The following is a 23,875-nucleotide window of genomic DNA, read 5'->3' as shown; positions in this document are numbered from 1 at the left end:
GGGCAGCCAAGGACACGGAGGAGTATTTCCTCAGAGGTGCTCTGGTGATCAAGGATGAAGGCAGCAGACACTTTCAGAAGATCAAGCATTGCTCCCCTGCAAAAACAGCAGTGGCAGAACACGTTGGCACTCCTCGGATCGGGGAAGGCAGTTCAGGGAGAGCAGCCTACATCCCAAAAAGATGCCATGCGCTGGCCTGGCATAGTGTAGCATCCCCCAGCCATGCCCTCCAGGGAGGGTTCAGCCAGCACAGGAGGAGGGAAAAGGACCCCAGACAGTCAGACCAAGGCTTTGCCCCCCTGCACACACCACAAACACACCACACAGACCTCCTCCTGCACTAAAACAGAGCCTAGGGTGCTGGGGGAGGCACTCGAAAGCATCTCAACCCAAGAACTCTGCATCTTCAACTGCAAATTGCGCTTGGATTTAGCACATGAAAATACTTAATTAATTCACTGCTGCCTATTAACACTGAGGGACAAACTTACGCAGGAGTCTCACGCCTGTGTTGTGCAAGCAGAAAGGAGCACCAAGTGCTGGTGCTAACTACCATTTAGCATTCACCTATGGTTGCAGAGCTCGCTGGGAGCTACGGGCACTGCTGTGATGCCAATTTGGCAATAAAGTCATTGAGGAAACACAGGAGAAAATAGGCTGGGCACCAGCAGATCTAGCAGCGAATTACTGGAGAAGTCATAAAACGGAGAAGTTTCCAAAAAAGTAATTTTGCAAGACAGAAAAATACAGGGGAGCTGTAGCAGATCAGATTTAAACGGTCAAAACTCCTTGTTTATGCAAGAGGACTATCTCAAACTCCAAGGCAAAGCAGAAACTTTCTGACACATGAAGACCCTTTGATGGGAAAGTAAATATTAGAAGCTTATTAACCTTGCAAGAAGACTTCTCTAGCAAAAACCTGGCGGGAAGGAGAAAGGAGAGATTTCGTGCATTAACCTTGCATGAACTCTGCCAGAGGATCGATTTTCCAACCTCTAGGCTCATTCCCCCAACTGCTTCAGGCTGCGCATGAAAAAGGACACCCCTGAAATGGGAGAGCAAATCAGGCTAGATGTCTGTCTAGGGGCACGGCTTTACAAGCGTAACTGAGGAAGGAGAGAGAGAAGAGAGAAAAAGAGATGAGACAGCTGCTGTCAGACAATGCTGAAGCCAGACAACAGTGGCATCATCCCCGAAAACACACAGCATCAGCATGACATTGGTATATATTCCTCTGTTGTGCTGCTCAGATCTTCCGTCATCACCTTCGGTATTTGCAGCAGTAACCAGATGAAAGCTGTTATTTGGGAACGTTGTGCAGCCCATCCCCAGAAAAGTAAAGCCGATCTCTGTGCAGAGAGAGAGACGGACCAGTGCGCGTTCAGCCTCTCCCAGAGACTTTATTGTAAGCCACAGCAAAAACCTCATTTGCTCAGAGGTGCTGGGGGGCAAAGTCATGCTCTGACCTGCGCAGGACTGGCAGCAAGAGACAAGCATCATGGCACAGCGACCTGCGTCTCTGTTCATAATAAGTACGCTACAATAAGGACACATCAAATGCCTCTTTTTCCACTTTGGTGCTAAGTTCTACTCTCCAAATCTCCTCCAAGTGCATTCCCAGAGCAGTGAATCATAACTTTCAGTGACATTAACTCTCAAATTGTGTCAAACAGCCTGCGATAGGGGAAAAAAAAAAAATAAATCACATTTTTAGGTCGCAGCCACCAGGATCCTTTCCAGCTTCCCACAGACCAGCATTCACAACCCTTCTTTCCTCTTCAAAGGCTAAGCAAAAAGAAATGTCAATAATTTATCACCCGAAGGGGACTGGATTTATTTTTTTTTTCCCCCTCAAAACCATTATCTGTGACATTATACCTGGTACATCATCAGAAATCAAGCACAGCAGAAAACAAGGTATCAGCAGGTCACTGTTCTGAATCTTTTCGGGAGAAGCGGGAGGTAATGACATCTGTGGAAGTCAGCTAATTTATCATACTCTGGATTTCTGCTGTCACATCTAAGATCAGATCCACCTCTCAAAGCTGGGAACACTGTGCCAGCAGGTCTCAGTCGCTCACGGGACAGGAGCCCGGCAAACCTCGGAGCAGTTGAGGAGAGCAGCCCCCTCTTCTGCTGTCCACAACCTTTAACAGAAGTCCAGGCAGATCCAAAGGGACCACCTGCGCCGTGCTGCAGTTAAATTATGCCCGCTGAAATGACGGTGCAATAACATCTATTAAAGAGAAAGAGGGACAGGCACTGCTGCATTACAGACAGCGCAACCCTGGGATTCGGAAGGACCACGCAAAGATGCACACAGCCCACAGGGCTCGCTCTGGGCACACGAGACACGCACAAAGCCCTCCAATTCATGCTGGATGCATACAGATGTGCACAAGCAACCGAGTGAAAAGCCTTCTCTACATTGTTTCCAAACAATCTCAATACAACTCACACGTCAGCCGGGGCGCCGGACACTTGGTACTTACAAGAGGGTTTGCTGTGTCTGTCTGCTGTCGGAGGCAGGACGGGTGTATTCGACTCAGAGGGAAGGTGCATGGAGATGTGCAGAGAGGTTCTCCTGCCAGCGGGGCCTGGACCGATGGGAAGAAGGGCCCCAGCCCCTCTTTGGGCCCCAGAGGCAGCAACACTTGTTCGTTCACGGGATGGAGAGCAAAAAGGCTGGCATTCCTACAGCAGCAAGGACAATGGGGAGGGATGAGGAGGCGCTGCCATAATCAAATGCAGGCCAGCTGGCCCTCCCCCAGGAAGGGCAGGCACCTCCTTCACTTGCCAAAGGCTTTGTTTTCTAAGCCACAAAGAACAAAGTGGTTGAGAAGGAGAGAGGGAGAGGAGGAGGAGAGCAGAGGAGAACCCACTGTGGGGGCAGATCCACACATGAGCACAGGTAACCCACTTGGCGAGAGACGTCAACACAGATGGAGAGGCGTTGGGCAACACTCTGCCTGCCTCAAGCAGGGCTCAGCAACAGCAGCTCCTTGTGCGCAGCAGAAAGAAGCTGGGGACGGCTGGAGATCACTACTGAGGATCAAGAATCAGCACAGGGTGATGGTCAGGGGTCCTCTGGGAGGAGGGATCCAAGCGTGGCAGCCAGAGAACGCCACTGAAGGAACAGCTCATAGAGCAGAGCCCAAAGAAATCCCAACAAGGGAAATGCTAGTTTCTCGACCAGCCTCACCCCAACACTCCTGACCATAGAGCCTCTGACTGGCTTCACTCAGAAAGCAAACGCAAGGCAAGCCGAAACAGGCTCCCAGGCCACGGCAGAGCAACGCCCACACTTTCCCCTGAGCACCAAAAGAGGCAGCATCTTGCACAACATCCCGACAAGCAGGAAGAAGCCCCTGGAGCTGCCTCAGGCCCTCCTGTAATGGTGCAGGCAGTTCAGCTGTAAGGCTCTGGGCACCACAGCACCGCAGGGCACGGAGGTGCTGAGCCGGTGCAATGGGACTCTGCCCTTTCCGGTTGGGTCAGTGCTTTCCTTCCAGAGTGATTTTTGCCAGCAAGGATCGTGCGCCTTTGCTACTGACCTTCTGCAGGACTGGTTGTCATCCCAGGGCTGGCAGAGACGGTGCTGCCTGCTCCGGCTCATTAGACATGCCGCTGTGAGTTAGGTAGCTGCAGTCCTGACAGGGCACACAGCTCTCGCATGGGCCATTTCAAGCCTGCGGTCCAGGCACTTTGCTTATGGTAAAGTAGGGATATAAGAGCTGGGATCTAAGAGTGACCTGGGAAATAGTTTTACCCAAAGAAAGCTTGAGAAAGGAAAAAAAATTGAACAAGGTAAGCAAGGAGAGGGAGACTTGCTCTAGCTCCTCCTGGTAACGATGGCGTGCCTATGGCAGTGTTACTGTGAAGCCAGGAAGCTGGAGAGAAGGGTACGGGATAATGCCCTTGCAGGCACCCCAGAACAAAGCAGACATCAGTGCTTTTGGTACAACATACGCACCCTTGCTTGCTCAGCTGCCCAGTTCTCCCCCAAAGCACTGTGTGGTGCCAGATCCCAACACAGTCTCGGAATGGAGTAAGCAAGGGACGAGGCTCGAAGCCACAGGAAGATGGCAGGTCCCCGAGTATGCCTGCGCTGGATCTGCGGGACTGAAAAAACAATCCTCTGCCTGCAGTCAGAGCTGGGGAAGGCAGTTTCCTTCACCACTCCTCCATCCTCAGCCCGGCCACCATCCAGCCCTTGTCAGGCACCAAGAGCTCCTGCCACAAAGGAAGCGGGGACAAATGGAAACATCCAGCTTGGCACCGGTCGTGGCTTTGGGGAGGGAACCCTGCCAGCCCATGTGTAAGCTCCATGCGGTCTGGCCCAGCTCAGCCTGCCTCATCGCAGGGAGCTCTGACAGGCCATCAGGAGCTGCCAAGCAGTAAAAAAATAAAATAGTACAGCTCCTTATGGACCATATGGCGTTGTGCCGTCCTGTCCGGCAGCTACAAGCAGCACCCTACGAAACGCTTGTCCACCACGTGCGGAAGAAAGGCCAGCAGAACAGAGCCTCCCGTTCCTAGTAGGCGGCAAGGTACGCGAGGGATCAATACCGCGATCCCTGCGGTGGGCACTCCGCTCCCTTGACGCATGCTGAGATGTTTGGAGAGATCTGAGCTTGCCAGCTCATTACCATAGCGTACATTGCTTACGCATCGTCAGGCTCCTTCCCCAAATCCTGGGGTCTGGCACGCTGCAGGCTCTTTACAAGAAGGGGAAAAAAAAGTTTAAAAAAATAATCAAGGACATTGCTTAGTTTAGAGTCCTGCTGTTGATATCCCCTCAGATATTAGGGCAGAGAGAAGGAGGTTAGCCAGGCACTGACAAAATCACTGCAGGAAGGTCAAAGCTCAGCATAAGAAGAGAGTGAAATCAGTTTAGATAAAATCTTCTGCTTTCCCCTCACCACCCAGACCGCACCACTGACTTCACTTTGGGAAGGCAGAAAGCATCCTGGAGATCAAGATCAAAATAACCAGCACTGAAAGAACTTTCATGCTGCGTGGCAATTTCTGCATTCATCCTACAGGTGCAGCATGTATCCCCTCCACACCCCTGGTTTCGGTTCGCCACCGGTTCACAATACACACGTGTTATATTTACACCACCAGCATTGTTTATAGTTCTACTGAAACCAGGGAGATCAAAATCCTCCTCCCTTGCTAAGCGAGATACCTCTCCTCCATGCAAACACACTGTGCCACCATCATTCAGTTTTCACTGTGCAGCATGAGAAGCACAACCAAGAGGGATGCTGCTGCTGCTGCTGCCGCCAAGGACTGCGTCCCCAATCGTCATCCACCAAAAAGAAGCTGTATGAGCTTCTATGATGCCCCAAGAAGAGAAATGGGCCTTTGCTGGGGTCTGTGTAAGATTTGTGTCCCTGGGAATGGCCCAGGCTTTGAAAGGCTTTGAAGCTGTGGAAGAATGCCCATTGCTGTTGAGTCACATCTGACTACGCTGGCAGCCCAAAAGCTACTACCGTGATGTAGCTCCCATGCCTGAACAGAGACCAGAGCAGCCATCAGGCGCTACAGCCCATATCTGTGTGCCAGAGATCCAGCTTTGGCTGGGCAGGCTCATGCAGGACCGATGTTTGGCTTGGCCACAGACTTGCCAAGATGCTGAGCAAGACCTGGCACCTTTGTGTACCTCAGTTTATCAGAGGAAATGTGACAACAACCATCCTTCCTGGGATCCTTCCCAGGATCCCCCATAACAGCAACGGGTGTTCAGGGACCAGAGCAGCCCCTGAACGTCTGTGCTCGGTGAGTGAGCAGAGCACCGGTTCTCCTACAGCACAGAAGGCACTTTTCTCTCCACTGGCAAAAAAAAAAAAAAAAAAAAAAAAAAAAATTTACACATTCCCATAGCAAGAGCATCCCTCACCTGCACAGCAAACTGCATAGATGAACTAGAGCGGACCTGCAGATCATCACCAAACTCAATCCTCACATGTCCCAACAGCAATGTTCTGGGCTGCCTTCTCCACTTTCCTCCCTCGCACAGGATGCTTCTCGATATTTTCATGCTTAGCTGAATTTCCTTCCCCCCTCCCCGAGCACTTCTGGTTGCCAAGGCAGAGACAGCAACTAAGTGGCACCTACATCTGGTACAGCTTAACTTCTAGTGTCTATTCTTTCTGGAATTTGAGAATTTCAATACCCAATGTTTGTACAAGTGTGGAATAAGTGGAGCTCAGGCTCCCAGACCTTCTGTGCTTGCCAAAGCTGTATTTTAAAATGCACTTAGAAAATCTTACTGTTTATTCATCTGCAACTTTAGAAGTTAAAGGACACCAAATCCAACTGCAGGTTGGCTGAATGGCTGTGTTTGCATTAAGCCAAACAGGTGAGAAGGCCAGGCGCTCAGCATAGTCACCACACGCATCCTCTCCTCCTGCTTCCCCGATGCCTGGGTCAACCCAGTCCCCTCGGGTCCCTCAGCCACACTGCCCCGCACCCTGTTCTGGTGCTCCATTTCCTCACGCAGGCCTCCACAAGAGAGGGGGCTGGGCTATATTTAGCACTGAATAGCAGGGTGCTACCCCTCATGTGTCAACAGGCTGACTTTACTGGCATGTAAGGACACCGTCAGAACAAAACGCAGGAGCCTACCCTGGCCTGGTGGCCAAGACTAGATGCAAGCAGCCAATGTTTTGATTCTTCTCTCTGCTGTGGCCACGAGGGGGGCTCAGACAGCAGAAGACCTCTATTCTTAACAGATGCTGACATTTTCTTGAGTACATGCCCACCCCTTCTTCCACATACTGACTTGAAAAAAAAAATCACTGCAGACACGTGAGCATGAAGGGGCTCCTGCAGGTCATAGATCTCACTCCTTGTTGGTGCACACATGCTACATTTCACATCTTTCATAAACAACCAAGCTCTGGACTGAGTCCAAGTAGGTTTGTTTTTTACACCCTCTTCCATGCAGCAGATGCCTTGTCTTACCTTGTCAAAGAATTCATACAGTCGAACCGTCTCACAGATTCGATGCCTGTTTTCATCCAGCTGAGTGCAGAACTCCTCCAGTTGATCTTTGTAGGTTTGCAGCTTTACCCTGTAAGAATGTACATCCACAGAGGAAAAGTCTTCCCATCGATCCATCTTCTTTAGTGCTTCCTGCCCCCTTCTGCAATATTCCTGAAAGCAAAATGTAATTGCGTATGAGGATAGAGACCTGACACAGACAATAGATAGTCTTCAAGGTGGTTGACAGCTAGGACTAATTAAACTTGGTTTTAAGGTTCAAATTACATGAGCAGGGTGTACTTGTTTACAGCAGAATTCAGGAGAGTCCTGACCTCTGTTAGGATTTACACGAGCCACACAGCAGCTTGTAAAGGCCTACACAGTAAGGCCATGGGTCAATTAGGATCAAAAAGACGACAGTGTTACAAGCATATCAAGGGATTAACAACAAAAAAACCCTAATCTTCCATCACAGTGCTTATTTTCCTCAAGACTGGCAAATGCCATCTACTGAGGGGTTGAGCTGATAGCTTTGTCTACACAACAGGAGCGTGGGGAAGCCAAGTAGCGTAAAGGAATGACACGTCTTGGTGATGAACACTCTACCAATGCCATGTTAGCATCGTGGGTTTGGCTGAGCACGTACGAGGCACATATGCTGCCAGCTCAGACTCTGGAGAATATGTTTTTCCAACCAGACAACACTCACACTGGCAATAAGGTCAAACTCTCTGAACTGCTTTTGTGCTTGAAGCAGCATCTCCAAAGAATCGTCCAGGTTGATCGTTTCCTTTAGCCGTTTTCTGCCAACATTCTCGATCCAACTGCTGACCTAGGAGAAGAGGGAAAAGCTCCACTGTTAGTCACTCTGTGCTACTCACCAAGGTAGGCCTTCATGTGGAAGGAGCAAGGAATTGCTCTCAACCCTGGTCATTTCATTACTGGAAAGAATGTGCACGTAGACTTCTCCCCCCCCACCATGCTGGCATTTCAGCCTGAGCCTCCTGCTAGGAGTTTTTCCACTTCAGATTACTGAGTAATTGCAAAGCTCTGCTATTGCTCACTAGCCTTAGGCATAAACAGGGCAAGTAGCTGCTTGGGCTTTGTTTCAGGTGGGCCATGGGCTAACACAAGCCCTGCAACCTGCAGGCTGGCCTGATATTCCTATTATTGTTACCCCCAAGTGGGATAAAATTTCCTACACCACTTCCCTTTTCTGACTGGCAGGACATGAACTACGTCAGTGTGAACATACTGATGGATTCTCCCCATCTGTGATGTTTCACGGTTCCCTGGGACTCTCAGCTACTGGTTTTCCGAAGGCAGCTCACCACAGAGCCATGCAGTAACTGCAGGTTCCTCGTCAGAGCCCAGCCACTGCTGCTGTTATAAGCCTGTATCCTCAAACATAGGGAGAGAACTGACTAACAAGGTGGATACACAGGATAACACAACACTTCCATCAACAGCAGGTTTTAAAAACAGGCTGGTAAACTTGTCTGCAATGCTTCAGGCATAGCTGCACCCAGGGGAAGGGACAGACTAAATGTTTCCTAACGCCCCTGCATCCTGTTTTCCTGTATCATCTAAATCCATGTCCCAACTCAACCCCACAACCAAGGACAAATTCCTAGTCTTCTGGACTGAGAGAGGGTCTGTGCCCATGGAACAAGGCCACCAGCAAGAGGTGGTTCCCAGGTTGCAACCCATGCTGCAAGGGGCACACTGCTGCTGCCTACGGCTCCTAGGCAGGCTTGAAAGCAGGAGCAGCTGCTGCCAGCAATAAAGTAAGCTGGGAGCAGTCAGTTTTGCTCAATTCAATCAAAAAAAAGTTCAGCTTAAAGCAGGGACAGATTGCAGAGCCTGCCTTTGTGCCTTTTTTTCATTTCTGTACGGTATTAAGAACCTGTGTGTTTAAGGGAGTCTTCACTAGGTTCTTGCATCACACTTCTTGTCCTGAACACACAGTGCATGGCGCCCGAGTGTCTACCTCCAAATGGGAAGTCATTAAAACTCCTGGATCCACCTTGGCCTGTGAAAACAAGAAGTAGCCTACAGCCTCCTCTGCAAATCGGTTCTCTCCAGAAGAGAAGGGCTCCGAATCCTAGATGGGCAATGGCGAAACTGGTCCTAGTACTGATGTTTAAGGATGTAGGTTCCTTAGGTGGACCCCAAAGAGCACACAACCCTTCGCGCGCACACACAGGGTAATAAGTGATACGTAAAACTTCTCATTGTTGAGAAGTTACAGCAAAGGAGACTATGCCACTCCATAATCCCAAGTTTGAGTTCAGGCTCAAGGAACCTGGGAGTTGCAACACAAAGAACCAATCAGATCTCATAGGATGCTCAGCCTGAGCTACTCTATGATTTTTTTAAGGTTCTCTATCTACACAGCTAGTGGTTTCAAAGGTCTTTCTGAAAACCAGTGCCTGTTTGCTTCAGTTATTGAGCACCACAGGATGGGAATTTGAAGCTCCACAGAAGAGCAGGGTGGTGGGAGGGTTAAGCATGGCTCTTGGCTCAGGACAAGAGGCTGTTCCCCTGCCTGGAGACTGGAGGCTGCACCCAGAGGCAAAGGAGCGTGCCTGGGGCTGCGCCCAGAGGGGAAGGAGTGTGCCCAGGCCTTATCAGATGGCATGGACCTGAGCACCGCACAGGAATTTAAACACAGGGTATGCGATGTGTGGCTCATTCAGCAGCAGGATATAAGCAAACCCTGAAGGATCTACAGCCCAGAGGGGACACGCAGACTCATCATCAGCTTGTTGCCATTGCTCTGCTGCCTCTCAAGGTGGAGCATGAAGAACAGCTCCTCAACAGCCTTGCCGGGAGGGTACTTTCGCTGACTAATGTGAAAAGACACCCCACCTCCAAGTGTACTGCTTACCAATGAGCCAGTACACTGTGGTCTAAGTATGGAAAAACATCACAGATGTTTATAGGGTTTGACTGACCTACCCCTAGAGAGCAGCCAGGAGACTTTCACTTGGCATCAAGAGATACCAGACAAACAGCAGCTTTCAGCACATCTGAAAACGTATTCCAAATCACAGTGTCACAGACTGGTTTGGGTTGGAAGGGACCTCAAAGCCCATCCAGTTCCACTCCCCTGCCATAGGCAGGGACACCCTCCACTAGCCCAGGTTGCCCAAAGCCCCATCCAACCTGGCCTTGAACACTGCCAGGGAGCCAGGGGCAGCCACAGCTTCTCTGGGCAACCTGTGCCAGGGCCTCAGCACCCTCACAGGGAAGAATTTCTTCCTAATATTTCAATCTCCCCTCCTTCAGCTTAAAATTCTAATTGTTCAAATTCTAATGTTCAAGTGTTTGGTTTTAAGGTCTACAGGGATCATTCTACACTTTTGCAGGAGAGATCAACAGGCCCAGTACCTGCTGTAGGATGTTCAGTCAGAGGGTGGCAGCAGGCAGTCACGGGAACTGACAAACAGGTCTTACCTCCTTAAAACATTCTTCCACTTTCTCGAACTCCATCACCAGCTCCAGCTCCTGGATGCGTTTGTTTGACAGCATCACCAGTCGGTGAACACCCTCATCAACTCGATTGTAAAGCACGCTGGCAGCATCAAGTGCGTCTCTGGAAGGGGACACAAGTCAGGTCAGGGGTTTTGCGTTAAGTTCTTCCCCCAGCACGTCACACAAACACGACCTAAGAGCAGCACTCCAGTCATTCTCCTCACACAACTCGTAACGGCCATCTCCATGTCGAGAACAGGAGGAGAATAATGCTGCTCCCTGCACGTTCCTGTGATTCACCTCTCTGATCTCAATGCAGACAACCTGTCAGGAAGGACAAGAGCATCTCCTCCCAGCCGGGCTCCTTGCAAAACTTTGTGTATTTGTCACACTTTCAAGATAGGATGCTCAGCTTTTCATAAATGCAGATTATTGCATCAATGGGTTTTCACAAAACACAGGGTCAGGCAATCTCAGTGTCTAAAACCACCATTTGAATTTCATTTAAATAAGTAAATAAGCAAATAAGCAATCACTAGGAAGCAAATCACTCCTAAACAACAACAACAATATAAAGCACTTGATGCCCCACTCACTCTCAGGAATTTCCACCAACCAAACAAATATGCAAAGTGTACAGCACCCCAGTGCCAAGAGAAGTTGAATTTTAGCACGTTGTGCTGGAAAGATTCAAAGCCAGAGCTCCCCATCTTCCCCAGGCAGCTGTGCTGACCAGAGCCCAACAGGCACCACCACCCTCCGGCACTCTCCCTGCCAGCCGGGGCAGAGCAGCAGTTGACCTCCTCCGTGCACAGGCAGGGATGGAGGGGTTCAGGCCAGAGCCCTGTGCCCTGGGGTGCTGGACCCAGGGCCTAAGCACACCATTTAATCCTGGCATGATGATGAATATTAGCAGGTTCCTTTCAGATGTGTGCAGCACCTCTCCAGCACAGGTTTGACCAAATTAGAGCCAAGATTCAGAACAGCATTCAAGCTTATTCTTTCTTTGTGTCCCTAAACTTCTCACGTTTCTTCTGCTTCTATATTTCCCCTCCTTCTACAACTATGGGCTCAACAGACGCCTACAACAAAAATACTACAGCATCCTTCAGCTGTACTCTACGCCGGCATCTTCAGCTGCCTGAGCATCTCCTGTACTCACCTGAAATTGCTTTCTTTTTACAATTGTCTTACAACCGTATGACTTTTTATCATATTATTAAAATGATCCAAAGCACTTGTGAAATAGGTCACTAACAAAACTCCAAAAGCTTTGCTAATGGAAATTAATACAGGCAATTCAGCATACACATTTATTTGTGTCTTGGGTTACAGGCAATCTTGAACCTATGAAATGCAACTGAACACGAGCATTTAGTGGCAAACATCCTGTAGTTTTTAGGTAGCAGTTAATTGACATGAGGTAGCGCAATAGGTCTGGACAACTAGCTCTGCATAGCAGAAATCCACAGGATTTTTCCATTCAGAATTCCACCCAGTGTGCAACTGCCAACTCCTGAAACCTCAGGCTCTTAGATACTTTTGTTTTTCCTCTTCAAAATGTCATTAGACTGAATGAATTTCTCCAAAGTGCAGCCAAAAATACCCAAATTGTTTCTGGACTAAGATCAGTGCTACTGCAGTGCAGAGGAGACAGGTCCTCTACAGAAAATCTGCAAGCTTCAATGGAAAGATCCGAGCTGTAACGCCGCTCCCGCGTCTCCCAAAACCACCATAAACAAACAGTGATGATACGAGCCTTCTGTTTCGTAATCCTTTCCTGGGGACGGACCCAGATCCAACCCAGGAGACTCGCAGCAGCAGAGCCATAACCGCTGTCCAAGCTGAGCTCTGGAAAGCGTGTTTACAGAGCAGGTTGTGAAGGCCAGTTCCCGTCAGCAGCAGCAACACAGCTAGGACAGCTAATGAGAAACAGTTCGGAAGATCGCTAGAAGTTATATTTGGCAACAACATTAATGCTGTTGGGTTTTGTGCAACAGAGCGTATCTGTCAGGTCCTAGTTTCTGAATAAGGCTCCAGCAAAGTACAATACTGATGGCCAGACTGGCAGACACCCTTTGGTCTTACTCCCACGGGTCTGAAGTCCCTGCTGGCATGAATGCTCTCATCCACTCAGGAAAACACCCTGATAGAGCAAATGCTCTTCCTCCCACTGGCACCAGCAAGCAAGCACCTACAACTTTAGACATTACAGGCTGTTATATGCAAACATTTGCAATTATCCTCTCGTGAGGCAAAAATATTGTTCCAACCTTCCTCCGAGCTTCCATGGAAATCACTTTGGCGTTGATGCTGCTTCTTTGATGGCACTCATCAACAAGCTGGACTGACCTGCTAGACCTTTCTGTAATGGGAGTCCTTATGTCCACCCAAGCCCACGATAAAGAAAGCATGCGTGGTTTCAACACTTATCAAGATATCGCAAGATGGTAACCTTATGGCATAGCACCTGGAAACAAAAGTTCCAGCTCTTGCGTTGGCTTACCTAGCACAGAGTGTGATCTGATGTACGAGAAGGGAGCCAGGGAGTCCCACTCCACTCCTTTCCATACCTGATGGAAGAAACAGGACCCTAGTTGTCTCAACTTTGAGTAGTGCTCCTTGACAGGAGTCAGTCACAACCTGGGCTGCAAGACTCCTGTGTAGCACAGACAGCATGTTCCCCGAAGTCACAAGACATAGGCTCTCCTGAATATACACTGCAACTGTGGGAAAAGTCACCCTCAAGGTAGAGGAATAGGAAGCGATTACAAAACAAAACATGTTTTAAATATTTTCTTTTTATAAACAGAAATCGCAAGCTCACTGTGTAAAGAGGTAAATTCACCGTTTCATCATGGACAAGACCAGTCTCTCAGAGCACATGTGAGACCAGTATTGGTCTTATGACCAGCAAAACCCTCCAGGGAAAGTAAGGTTCAAAACCGCAGCAATAAACTACTGCTGCTGGCCCATCCGCTGAGCCCCGGAGGAGCCCACTTCAGAAGAGAAGGGGCTGGGGTGAACCTGAGCTGAAGGACTGAAAACAATCCACCCCAAACAACAGTGCTCTTCTGGCCCCACACATGTTCCTTTCACAGAAGGAACTACCCCAGAGTATTGGCAATGCTAGAAACTTATGAGTCAGACCCTGAAGACCTCAATAAGACCAAGCCTTCATTGCACTTGCAGAAAGTGGTAGGGAAGAACCAAGCTAGAGCCTCTGGTTTAGAAGCGAGCATTCAGCCCTCTGTGCCATCAGACGCGATCCACGTCCCAGCAAACAACGTGGCAGCTACACTTGTCTGCAGATACTCAGTCATCTTCCCTCTAGCTCAGCTGATTCAACGGTACTGAAAGTGGCATCCTGTTACTGAACACACACGTGGGAAACCTTTGCTTAACTGATCCACAGGCATCCCAAACTTACCCTGAGTCGGTCTAGGATGCACGTGGGAGTTTATACTGTAAGGAAGGACTGGAGAGAGAATTCATTTCAGGTAAGAGGGCTGGAAACAAGCTCTTGTTTTCATTTTAAGTTGGGCTGTTTAGGGTATATATCATTATCTAAAATCCCTTAACTCTTGCCATTTAAGTAATTTTGTTTTCCGTGAATGTTTGCAGCAGGGTGTTGATACACTTACCAGGACACAACCCAACACACAAGGCTGCCCCTTCTCTTGGTCCTGTCAATGGTTTGCTGAGCAACTGCACCAGAGAAAAATGTTTCCAAATGGTTCCTCCAAGCTCAGAGCCTCAGAGGGACCTTCAGGTGTGGCCTTACACCATCCCTCCTCCTTCTCCCTCCAGCATCCCACCACCTCAGTCCTTTGTTTCAAGGTCTAGCCACGCTGTTTTCACACGTTCTGCCTCGCTTGGCAGGCATTCATTAAAACCTCAACGTCTAGTTGTTGGTCTTCTGTTGCATCTCCAAGGTAACTCCATTCATACGTTGTCAGCTCTTGACAGTTCACTTTTACCAGCCCGACAGGCTCTCTGACTAACATCCATTTTTTCCTCTCTTACAGAGGAAAATATAACCCTTTCCACCCTGTAGTCTATAGTAGGTACGCAAACCGAGTCAAACAAAGAAATTGCTCACAGTCCATGGGAAAGTTTGTATTTTCAATTCACTTGGGCACTTCCAGTGCTCACACAAAGTATCCATCGGGCATTAAGTGCGTTCCGCCAAATCTCTGTACATCTGTCTACACACGCACCCATCCATTTGCTGATCCATTATCTTAAAAACTTCTTCCTAAATCATTTCTAGTATCCTAGTAAACTGAATGATATCCCACAACAGGAAAACAATACCTTGCACAAACAGCTATTTCTTTTTCAGAGTCAGACTTGGGAGTTTTTCATTCCTGGCCTTCATTGCTTTCAAGGCAGCTTGGAGTAAACAAACCAAATCTTGAAAATTTGGTTGAAAAAGGAAAAAAAAAAGTGACTTCCATCCTGCCACACAAAGGGAAACACCTGGTTGTTAAGCACCTTAAAGATATTTTAATAGTGGCCTGAGCAACTCTGAGGAAGAAAAGCAGAGAGTTGTTTGAAGTCAGTGGAAAGTCTCGTCTAAGCTTAGATTTGTTTGGATGCATTGCAATTTCCCTGCACATGTGAGTGTGGTAATAAGAGTCTTTCACTACATTCTTCCATGGTCAAATCATCCAAAGTAATTTTGTAATAGTGCAGAGTCAATATAATTTATAGTAAAAAGGAGTAGCTTGATGTCAGTTTATGTTTCCCCAAATCCTGTTTTCATTGGGCAATTATCGTTTCAGTGGAAAGGGTTCCAAACATCTTCAGTTTTCTGGAGAAGTGCCAAGCAGTTGTATAATGGTAGGGTAATTTTAAACCTATAATTTAGAAAGACCATTTCTGTCTGAATCCATCCTTCAAAAAAAGCTAGCCTTGGAGAGTTACACTTTAGTTTTTAAAGCAAAATACCTGATTTGTTTTCGAAAATAAACGGCCACGGCAGAGGCATCTGGCAGGCTTGCAAAAGCAGGTGCTGCATGAGTCGTGCCGGCCGATGCCAGTGAGATGGAAATAGAAGAGCACAAGGAGGGAAGCAGCAGAACCATTACTTACTTACTGAAGCTTACTGTTGGCCCCTTTGAAAAACTGCTCTAGCCAAGAGCAAGAGGAATAGCTAAGTGAAGGCTAAAACCAGAGCTCATCTTCTGACTAACCTGGATCAATTTTAAAATGGCAAAAGTTCATGGATAGAAGGAACACGAGACACACTGCCTTCTGCTCGTGTATTTGGTGGATTTTCGGCAAGTACCTTGCAGCTAACTTGCCCTGGAAAATCAGATATCCCTGATCATTCTGTAATTTAGAAGAAATGCTGTCAGATGTTACAACCTTAGCCTCATCTAGTCTTCCACTCCTGGTGCTGAACTTCCCTTGTGGATGTCTGTACAGGTTTTGGCAGAGAAGGAATAGGATCTGGCAACTAGGAGATTTAAAGGATGGCTTGGTCCAAGGACATCACCCAGATCATTTGTGCTGATGCCTTGGCTACAAATCATCTACACATCCTCAGCAATGCTTTGGGAAGAAATCCTTTTAGCTTTGCAGGGAAAGTCCTGTGTGCCCAAGGGCTGTTTCACAGGAAGAAAAATGCGTTAGAGCCATTCTTGATCATTAATGCATTTTGGTAGCAACCTACATGACTGCTGTATTTGTAATGGTCCCATAAGAGGTCAAACTCAAATGCATGCTCCCATTCTTCAAGCTGAAAACTTCACATGCAGCTGAGGTTAAAATTCAAACTGGCCACGATGAAGCTAATGCAGAGATTGCTAAATAAACTGTAATTATTCTCTGCAGCACACAAATAGCCACAGTGGTTTTAATTAGCTAATAAAAGTACTTGAGGAACTGGGTACAGTTTTTAGAACCCCGCAGTGTCCTTAGAAAGGCACAGAGGTCAAAACACCAAGTTTGGGGTTGCCTGGGGGACTCCTGCCATTTATGATGGGAACAGTGGATCTAGCCGAGACCACAGACCTGACCGAATCCCTCCTCACTGGGTTACCTGACAAGCACATGCACTGGGAACAACCCATCCAATTAATGCAACAAACCACAGACCAGAATCGCTGAGAGATTTCTCTTCAGAGTACAGTTCATTTAAACATGTTTTTAGCAGAAATCTACTCTGAAGTCCTTTTAAATGCAAAGAGATTGATCCATACAGTTAAATCAGCGTCCAAGCGCAGTCCCAAGCTGCGACCTTTGATTCTTTCCCCAGCCTGGCTTGCATTCAGTGACAATAAAACTTGTGTTCAGTCTCTGGTTGATTTTTAAATCCCAGTAAGATCCATAAAACTGACTAGAAAGAACACAAACATTATAAGAAATCCCAAACCAAGAAGTAGCCTACTTGTGGGGAAAGCTCACCCCGCAGCGAAGCCTGAGGTAGGATGTGGAAACATTGTTCTGGGAACACCAAGCACCGAGCTGTGGTTTTCTACCAGCTGCAAAAAGCTCCTACCTCCAAACCTCGTCCCATGTACATTAACCTATTTCTGTTTGTACTTGTCATCCAGGGCAGTGTTCCTCGAGTTAGGACCACCAGGATTTCAAGATGCCGAGCTCAAATATATACCCACTGTCATTTAAAGTTACATACCCGTTTCCCTGATACGTCCTCCTTTTGCACACTCCCAGAGTTTATGATACATATTATAGCAGTGATTGTCTATTAACTACCCCAGCAACGGAAACATCATCCAACTTAGCCATACAAAAAATGGTGTTTGTGGGATGGCCTAGGCTGAGCCAGGAACTTCAGGCAGTTCAGCTAACATCCTATACTGGAAACTTTTTGCAATTTTTTCCGTAATATTTTTAAACAGATAAAACGCACAGCGTGTCATTAATTACCTAATGCCCTGTTGGCATGACAAACATTGCAAACAAGAACAAGCAAAACCAGAGTCTTCTGGGTAAATTCCCACTGAATTCAGCAATATTTGGGATGTAAGACAGCAGAAAATAAACAGCAGAAAAGGAGCTGAGGGGGAATCATCTCATAAAAAGCCTAAAAGAACAATGAAAACTTACCTAAACAGAGCTCTGCAATCTTCTACCTCTGCAAATGCCACAACTGGCTCCACACAGCACTTCATATACTCCGAACGACAACAGCTCCACGCTTCTTTACGTGCGGAGCAATGAGGTTTGTCTAATGTGAGCGTAAGTGCTTTTTACCAGGCTAAAACCACCACGCAAACAGAGGGAACAGGTTAGACTGTAAGGAAAATGAATACCAAGCAGCACGGTATGTGTTTGGATAGAAATGTTGCCGCGCGCTCCTCCCTCTACCTAACAAACAAATAAGACCACGGAAGAGCACTGCCATCCGTGCACTGCTAAAGGCCAAAGGTTTAGCGATCGTCAGCATCTTCTGTGTCACCAGCAAGAGTGCAGAGGCATCTCACGGTAGAAAGCTGCCAATTTTTGAGGCCAGGATTTAAGCACAGTTTTTCATCTCATTTTGAGGTATGCTGAGAGCTTGTCCTAACCAAGAAATGAAGGTTTCAGGATTAGGTCCACAGGAGAAACATGCAGAGGACAGCTGTCAACGGAAGATGCATCTTGCAGACCAAGTCAGGAGCGTGCACTATGGAAAGCCGAGCAGTTCGCACAGCTCCCAGAGAGGCAGGAAGATGAGCAAGCCCTAGTTAAGCAAACCAGGAAAATGGCATCACAGAGACACAAGCACTGCCTGCTTCTGAAGCATAGACAAACACACAGAGCAGTGACCATCAAACTGGCCACAGCGCAGAAACAAACACATCTCTAAAGAAGAGAGGGGATGGCAGATGACAATAATACCTCCAGGAAGGATTTCTCCACGTAGGTTGCCTGGCCATGACCACCAGCATATGGCAGACGCATGCCTTTCACCTTCCAAACCAAGAGGGCCAGCCACCCCACTCAGCCCAGACTGGGACTTACACACCAGACACCAGTCTCCCCTCTACCCTTGCTCCCAGCTCGTCCCACATTTTGGATGATCAGCTTAGTCTCTCTGCCTAGACCGCAGACAGAGCTGCAGATGGTGCTTGTGCAGTCCCTTGGCAGACCCTCCTGAAACCTCTGAGAGCTCGTACATTATCCACATTTACTTCTGCCGAAAGGAGCTTGTACGCCGCTTTGTAGAGTGGCACATGCCTGCCTTGGAGCATCCCAGGAGTTGCTACTAACTACCCACAAACACGAGCTCCTACAGCACCACTGCTTCATTAACTGGCCACAGCTTCAAGCAGCCCTAGTGCCTCCATACTGTGTGTGGAACCAGGCACAAGGGCTGCGGAGGCTGTTAGCTGTAAGATCACCCTCTTTGTTGCTGTAATTGAGTCAGGTCCAGCATCAGGAACCTGGCAGCTGCTGCTCAGGAAGTCTGCTCCGCACTGCCCATTACCTCTGCTCAGCTCAGGTCCCCACCCAGGGCTTCCAACCAGATCACCAAGCCACACTAAAAATAGCCAGCTCACAAAACCAGCTCTTGGCTCTAGCCACTCCACCCTCAAAGCACAGAGACTAACTATACTGCCTTCTGCAAACAAAAGGAGAATTCACTCCTCCATCTATTTATAAGCTGCTTATTCACAGCTTGCAAGTACAAATTCTTTTCAGATGAGGAGCTTGGGGGAAGAGATTATGCTTTTTCTGGTTCCATGTTGCACAGAGCCCAGCACCCAACCTGGTCATTCCTTCACCATCTGAGGTTGATCTCTATTCCAGCTCTCACGTCTAGTCTCGTGGCAATCTTGCCCGCCAACACGCAGAGGGTGAGGGAATCCCACTCCCGCACCACACTGAGAACACAGGTTCACTGGCAGAGCCAGGCATGCGCCAGGTATATTCTGGTTCAACTAGTATAAAGCATCTTTATATTAATATAAACATTTTATATCTTCTTTACTCCACTTCTGACTCATAGCATGTCTACAGGACAAAAGGTATCACTGGACACTTTGTCTAGGCAAGCGTTTCCAGCTCTTGGCTATGCTGGAAGAGCAGCAATAATGAGAACAACAGTGGAAAATCTCTGGCTGAGGACCAGGTTAAAAGTCTCCTTGCCTTGCTGCCCAGCCCCATGCAACTTCCTCACTTCAGTAAGAGGTCCCACTGCTGCTGCCTGGCTTCTGGCAGCTTCTCTGACACTTCCATCATAAGCCTGGAGAAGTCTTTGAAATCCACCACAAAATAAGCAATGCATTAGTCCACCTTCCACAACTGGATTAGTGAGTTGCAAGCCACAGGTTGGTTGATCAATACACTAGATATCCAAAAGATACACCTGCCAGCCAACTCTACGTAACTTATTAAAAAGATTGTGTTCATTAAAAAATTCCTGTCCAAAAGTGCAAAAATAAATATTAATAGCATTAAAGTGATGGATGTCTCCGTGGCATTTGTCCACACTTACCGACAGGAACTTCAGCTGGGCCACAGCCAACAGCTCAGCAGTTCAGTCCCCAGAAAGACTAGGACAACAAAGCCTGGAAGCTTTCAGCTAACAGACCTGGAGAAGCACCAAGCCTTCACCACAGCAGATGGTGTGAAGGCAAATATGTTGGTTTTAAAGTCAGCCAGCTCCACCAACAATGAATAATTGGCAATGCTGCCTTCAGCAGTCCACCCGCACCTCTGGGTGGCCAGCCTGCGCAGAAGGTATCATTACAGCACTTAAAGAGGTGCCACAAAGATACTGGCTCGTCGGTACCCCACCCACGCCAACTCCAGGCCAAATTCAGCCTGGTCGTCCTGAAAGAAGCATCCCCTTAGCCAACTCCCTGTGATGGGCTGCCTGCAGGACACGTATTCTGGTAACACAGCTCCTTTCTAAGCCGGGAAAAGGCTGAGATCCAGAAAGACTGCTTGGAGAAGGCTGTCTTTCCCTTTGTGGATAAGCAGCTGGATGGGCAAGGCTATCTTTTACAGCAGTACTTGGTGGAGAACAGAGTACAGAGACTCTTGGTCAGTTCACATCTGGAACAGAGGGTGAGTAAAGTTACTGGTCAAAGCCACTGCTGTGGTGCTACAGCATCACTCAGGATGGGACCGACCACCCAGGAAGGACTCCTGGAAGCTCTTAAAGCATCCGTCAGAGAAACAAATGGATGTACCACAACACAGCTCTCCTGCACGACCACATCTCTGATAGGACGAGTTTAATTTCTGCAGGAAAGGGGCTGTGTCACTGGCTTAGCAAATCCTCGCAAAGCCTGGGTGAGACCTGAGCAGCAGTGAGATCCCACTGCTCTGTGTCATGAAACACTCCAAAGGGCATCTCGGCTCTCCGGGAGGGCAGAGCAGGGAAATGTGCCAAAACCAACCCCAAGGGAAGAGTTTCATTACTAAAGAAAGACTAAAGCAAGTCTTGTTTGCTGTGTGCTCCCGAAAGGTATTTGGCAGATAACATCTGACTGCACAGATCACAAGCACGCTTCCTTGCCTATTTTAGCATACTATCTCTAACCTGCAGTCAAGTGTTTTCAGACGGGTTTGTCCATCTCTATTCTTACCACCTCCTGGTATTCTTTTTCCCCACATGAAGCCACAAACTAGTAAGAAAGTTAGCTCAGAGCTGGCAAAACATCCCCTGCGAAAAAAGCAAGTCAGTCTCTTGCTTGTTTAATCCCAAGGTGACAGCACAGCTGGGCTCGTCTTCTTTATGCTTCTTAAAAAAACATATATCATGGTTTTTTACCTTTTAGTTCTGCACTTTTGGTTGGCATATTTTAATTAAGTGGATCTAAGAGTCCAGAAAACGGCTCTTAAATCTTTTTCCTCTATTTTTATGCAGTTCTTGCACATTTTGACAGTTACCTGTTCACAGCTGGCCTCAACTTCTGACTGAGAAGTTTTGGCAGTCATGACTCTCTGCTTGATCAGGCTTTTGCACCACGAGAGAGAAAAAAAACCTAAACCAATGAGACACGTGATTAACACAAGAGCCAAAAGGTGGCTCAGAAGGGTAAAGCCACTTGACTTGCTTTTGTAAATAATTTGATTACAAGTATTGGGGGAGTGGGTGTGGAATTAAAGACTGTTAAGCATTGTTTGAGATTTTACAGTGCAAAGCTCAGAAAAGCAGTACAATGCAGTTACATGAAAGTAGGCATTTCCTCAATTAAAATACTGCATGGATTTTAGTTTCTGCCACTAGAACTAACTTTCTTCTGCTATATTCATTTAAGCTCCTCAGGCTGGAGAGGGCCACATATATTTGACCCGTAGCATGCACTCTCCATTCATACTGGCAGGCAAGGCAACGAATATAACCTGAATTCAACAAAGAACATGCTACACAGCCTCGGCATGCGCTCAAACACCGTGCAATCAAAGAACTGTGTGTGTATCCCCCACCACTGCCCTTGCTAAGATAATCAAAGCAATAAATTATCCTTAGGGGCTCTGTCAGATCAGGTTTCAAAGTTGATCATTTCCCTGCACAAGAATACAGGCTTAGCTTAAAACCAAACCAAAACATAAAAAAGCACGCACGTTCTCCCCATTCTCCTAGGGCTCTAAAGTTGCTGCGTGCCACGTAAATAAAACCAAAACACAACAACCCGCATTATCTGTGCTTCTCACATCATGTCAGAACGTCCTAATTCTATCCAAAATTGCATCAAGAGTACTTCACCAGTTCAGCAAGAGAACTGCGCATGCACAGCCTGCCAGAGCTGCTGACAGGAGCCACAGCAAGCAGGGAAAAGAAAAAAAAAAAAACACCCTCTTACGCAGCCCATGCCTCTCACTCAGCACTGAAATGCCGACCCCTGTCTCCCAGTGACGGGTAGCAACTTGCACTGTCATCCACTTGTTGAATTTTCAAAGTGAAATGTTATTCTTTTCCTGGTGTTTGGGTGAGATACTCTATAAGCTATCTTGTTATCTACTCTCCATTCCCTCCCTTAAAACCTCCCAGCTTGCGACGGCAACAGAGAGTTTAACCAGAGCAAGGCTACGGATGCACAGAGCGGTTCCACGCCACCCTGCCATCTGCTAAGCCCTTGTCTGCACCCACACACCAGCATTTCTCTCACACTCGGACTGGAAGCTCCTGGATGCGAGGGCTGTGCTTCTACCTTGCTGTTTGCACAGCACGGAGACCTTCACACGCTGATAGGCTTCAGGTGTTTTAACAGAAGTTGTGCAATGCCCTGGGAATTTCAAACAGCCGGACCCTCTCAGTCCCCATTTCTCATACCAATTCTGCAAACGGGCAGTGAATATTTGTTTGTGCAAGCCATACCAACGCGTGAAGTTTGATCAGAGCTTGCTTCAGCCAGAAAGCATTCCTCACAGTTAAGGTCCTTGGAAATCCCCTTGCATAAGGGGCACCTCAGTAAATCCAACAGCCGTAACACCCTGGACCTAAACATTCATCACTGGCATCATCGATTAAGGCTTGTGTTTTAGAGGTGCACAAAATATCATAGAAACATAGAATTGTTTTGGTTGGAAAAGACCTTTAAGATCATCAAGTCCAACCGTTAACCTAGTGGTAGACTTGGCGGTGCTGAGCCATGTCCCTAAGCACCACATCTACATGTATTTTAAATACCTCCAGCCCTCTCTCCACTACAGAAGACAGGTCTGATTTGGCTTGGAGAAGGAACTTGAACCATCTAAGTGACTCCACCCAGATAAGTTTTTGGACTGGGGGAGAAGCAGTCAAGATAAGAGTAAATTACGCTAGCCTGCACCGACGATGGGTCATCTCACAGACTCCCAGCGCCTGCTTTTTGCTCATCTCCATCTCCTCTTCTCCCCTCTTGGGGCTCACCTGTAGTCCTGGGTGAGGGTGACACAAGATTCCTCCTTCCTCAGCCTGGCCAGGAGCGCTCCCCCCTCCAGCTGCAGCCTGACCAGCCGTGCGTCTTCAAGAACATTCTTCATCAACTGCCTGTAATTCCTCAGCAGCACAGCTGCCTCCTGGAGGGATCGCAAGAGCGAGATGAGAAGTTAATGCAACCTACAGGCAATGAGGGAACAGGTAAAAACCAGCGCCCAACCCAAAACACACACAAACCACATCTCACCTTGGCCCACCCTAGGAAAGAGGGAGGTTGGTTCCCACAGCTGTTTCTCTCAAGCCTGCCAACTCCAAAGTGATAAATAATGCTTCTTATGCTCTCGATACTTTCCTCACCAGGCTAAAATTGAAACCCAATTCCTATCATTGTCCAGACTCCATTTGCTGAGCATAGAAAGAAGCTTTCCAGCCTTGTTTTCCACTCACAGCTAGCTCCTACTGTTCTTGGAGTCTGGGCCTGCACGACTCCAAGCTGCGGGACAAGATGCACAGGAAAGGTTTGTGGACATACACATGTACGCGGGATGGCCCGGAAAGGCCACTACGATATTT

General features: G+C 47.9%; 1 protein-coding gene across 2 annotated transcripts in view; it reads right to left on the bottom strand.

The window, feature by feature from the left end:
• Positions 1-23,875, bottom strand: part of PLEKHG4 (pleckstrin homology and RhoGEF domain containing G4) — a 91,069-nt gene that overhangs the window by 18,216 nt on the left and 48,978 nt on the right. For both annotated transcript variants that reach the window (XM_054840769.1, XM_054840768.1), the window contains exons 10-13: positions 23,294-23,442; positions 10,453-10,591; positions 7,703-7,825; positions 6,973-7,164 (exon numbers count right to left, since the gene is read on the bottom strand). In XM_054840769.1, the coding sequence (XP_054696744.1) occupies positions 6,973-7,164; positions 7,703-7,825; positions 10,453-10,591; positions 23,294-23,442 (603 nt within the window). The remainder of the gene's footprint in view (positions 1-6,972; positions 7,165-7,702; positions 7,826-10,452; positions 10,592-23,293; positions 23,443-23,875) is intronic.

This window comes from Grus americana, chromosome 13 (assembly GCF_028858705.1).
Source record: "Grus americana isolate bGruAme1 chromosome 13, bGruAme1.mat, whole genome shotgun sequence".
Classification (NCBI taxonomy): domain Eukaryota; kingdom Metazoa; phylum Chordata; class Aves; order Gruiformes; family Gruidae; genus Grus; species Grus americana.
This window is presented reverse-complemented; position numbering and strand designations above follow the sequence as displayed.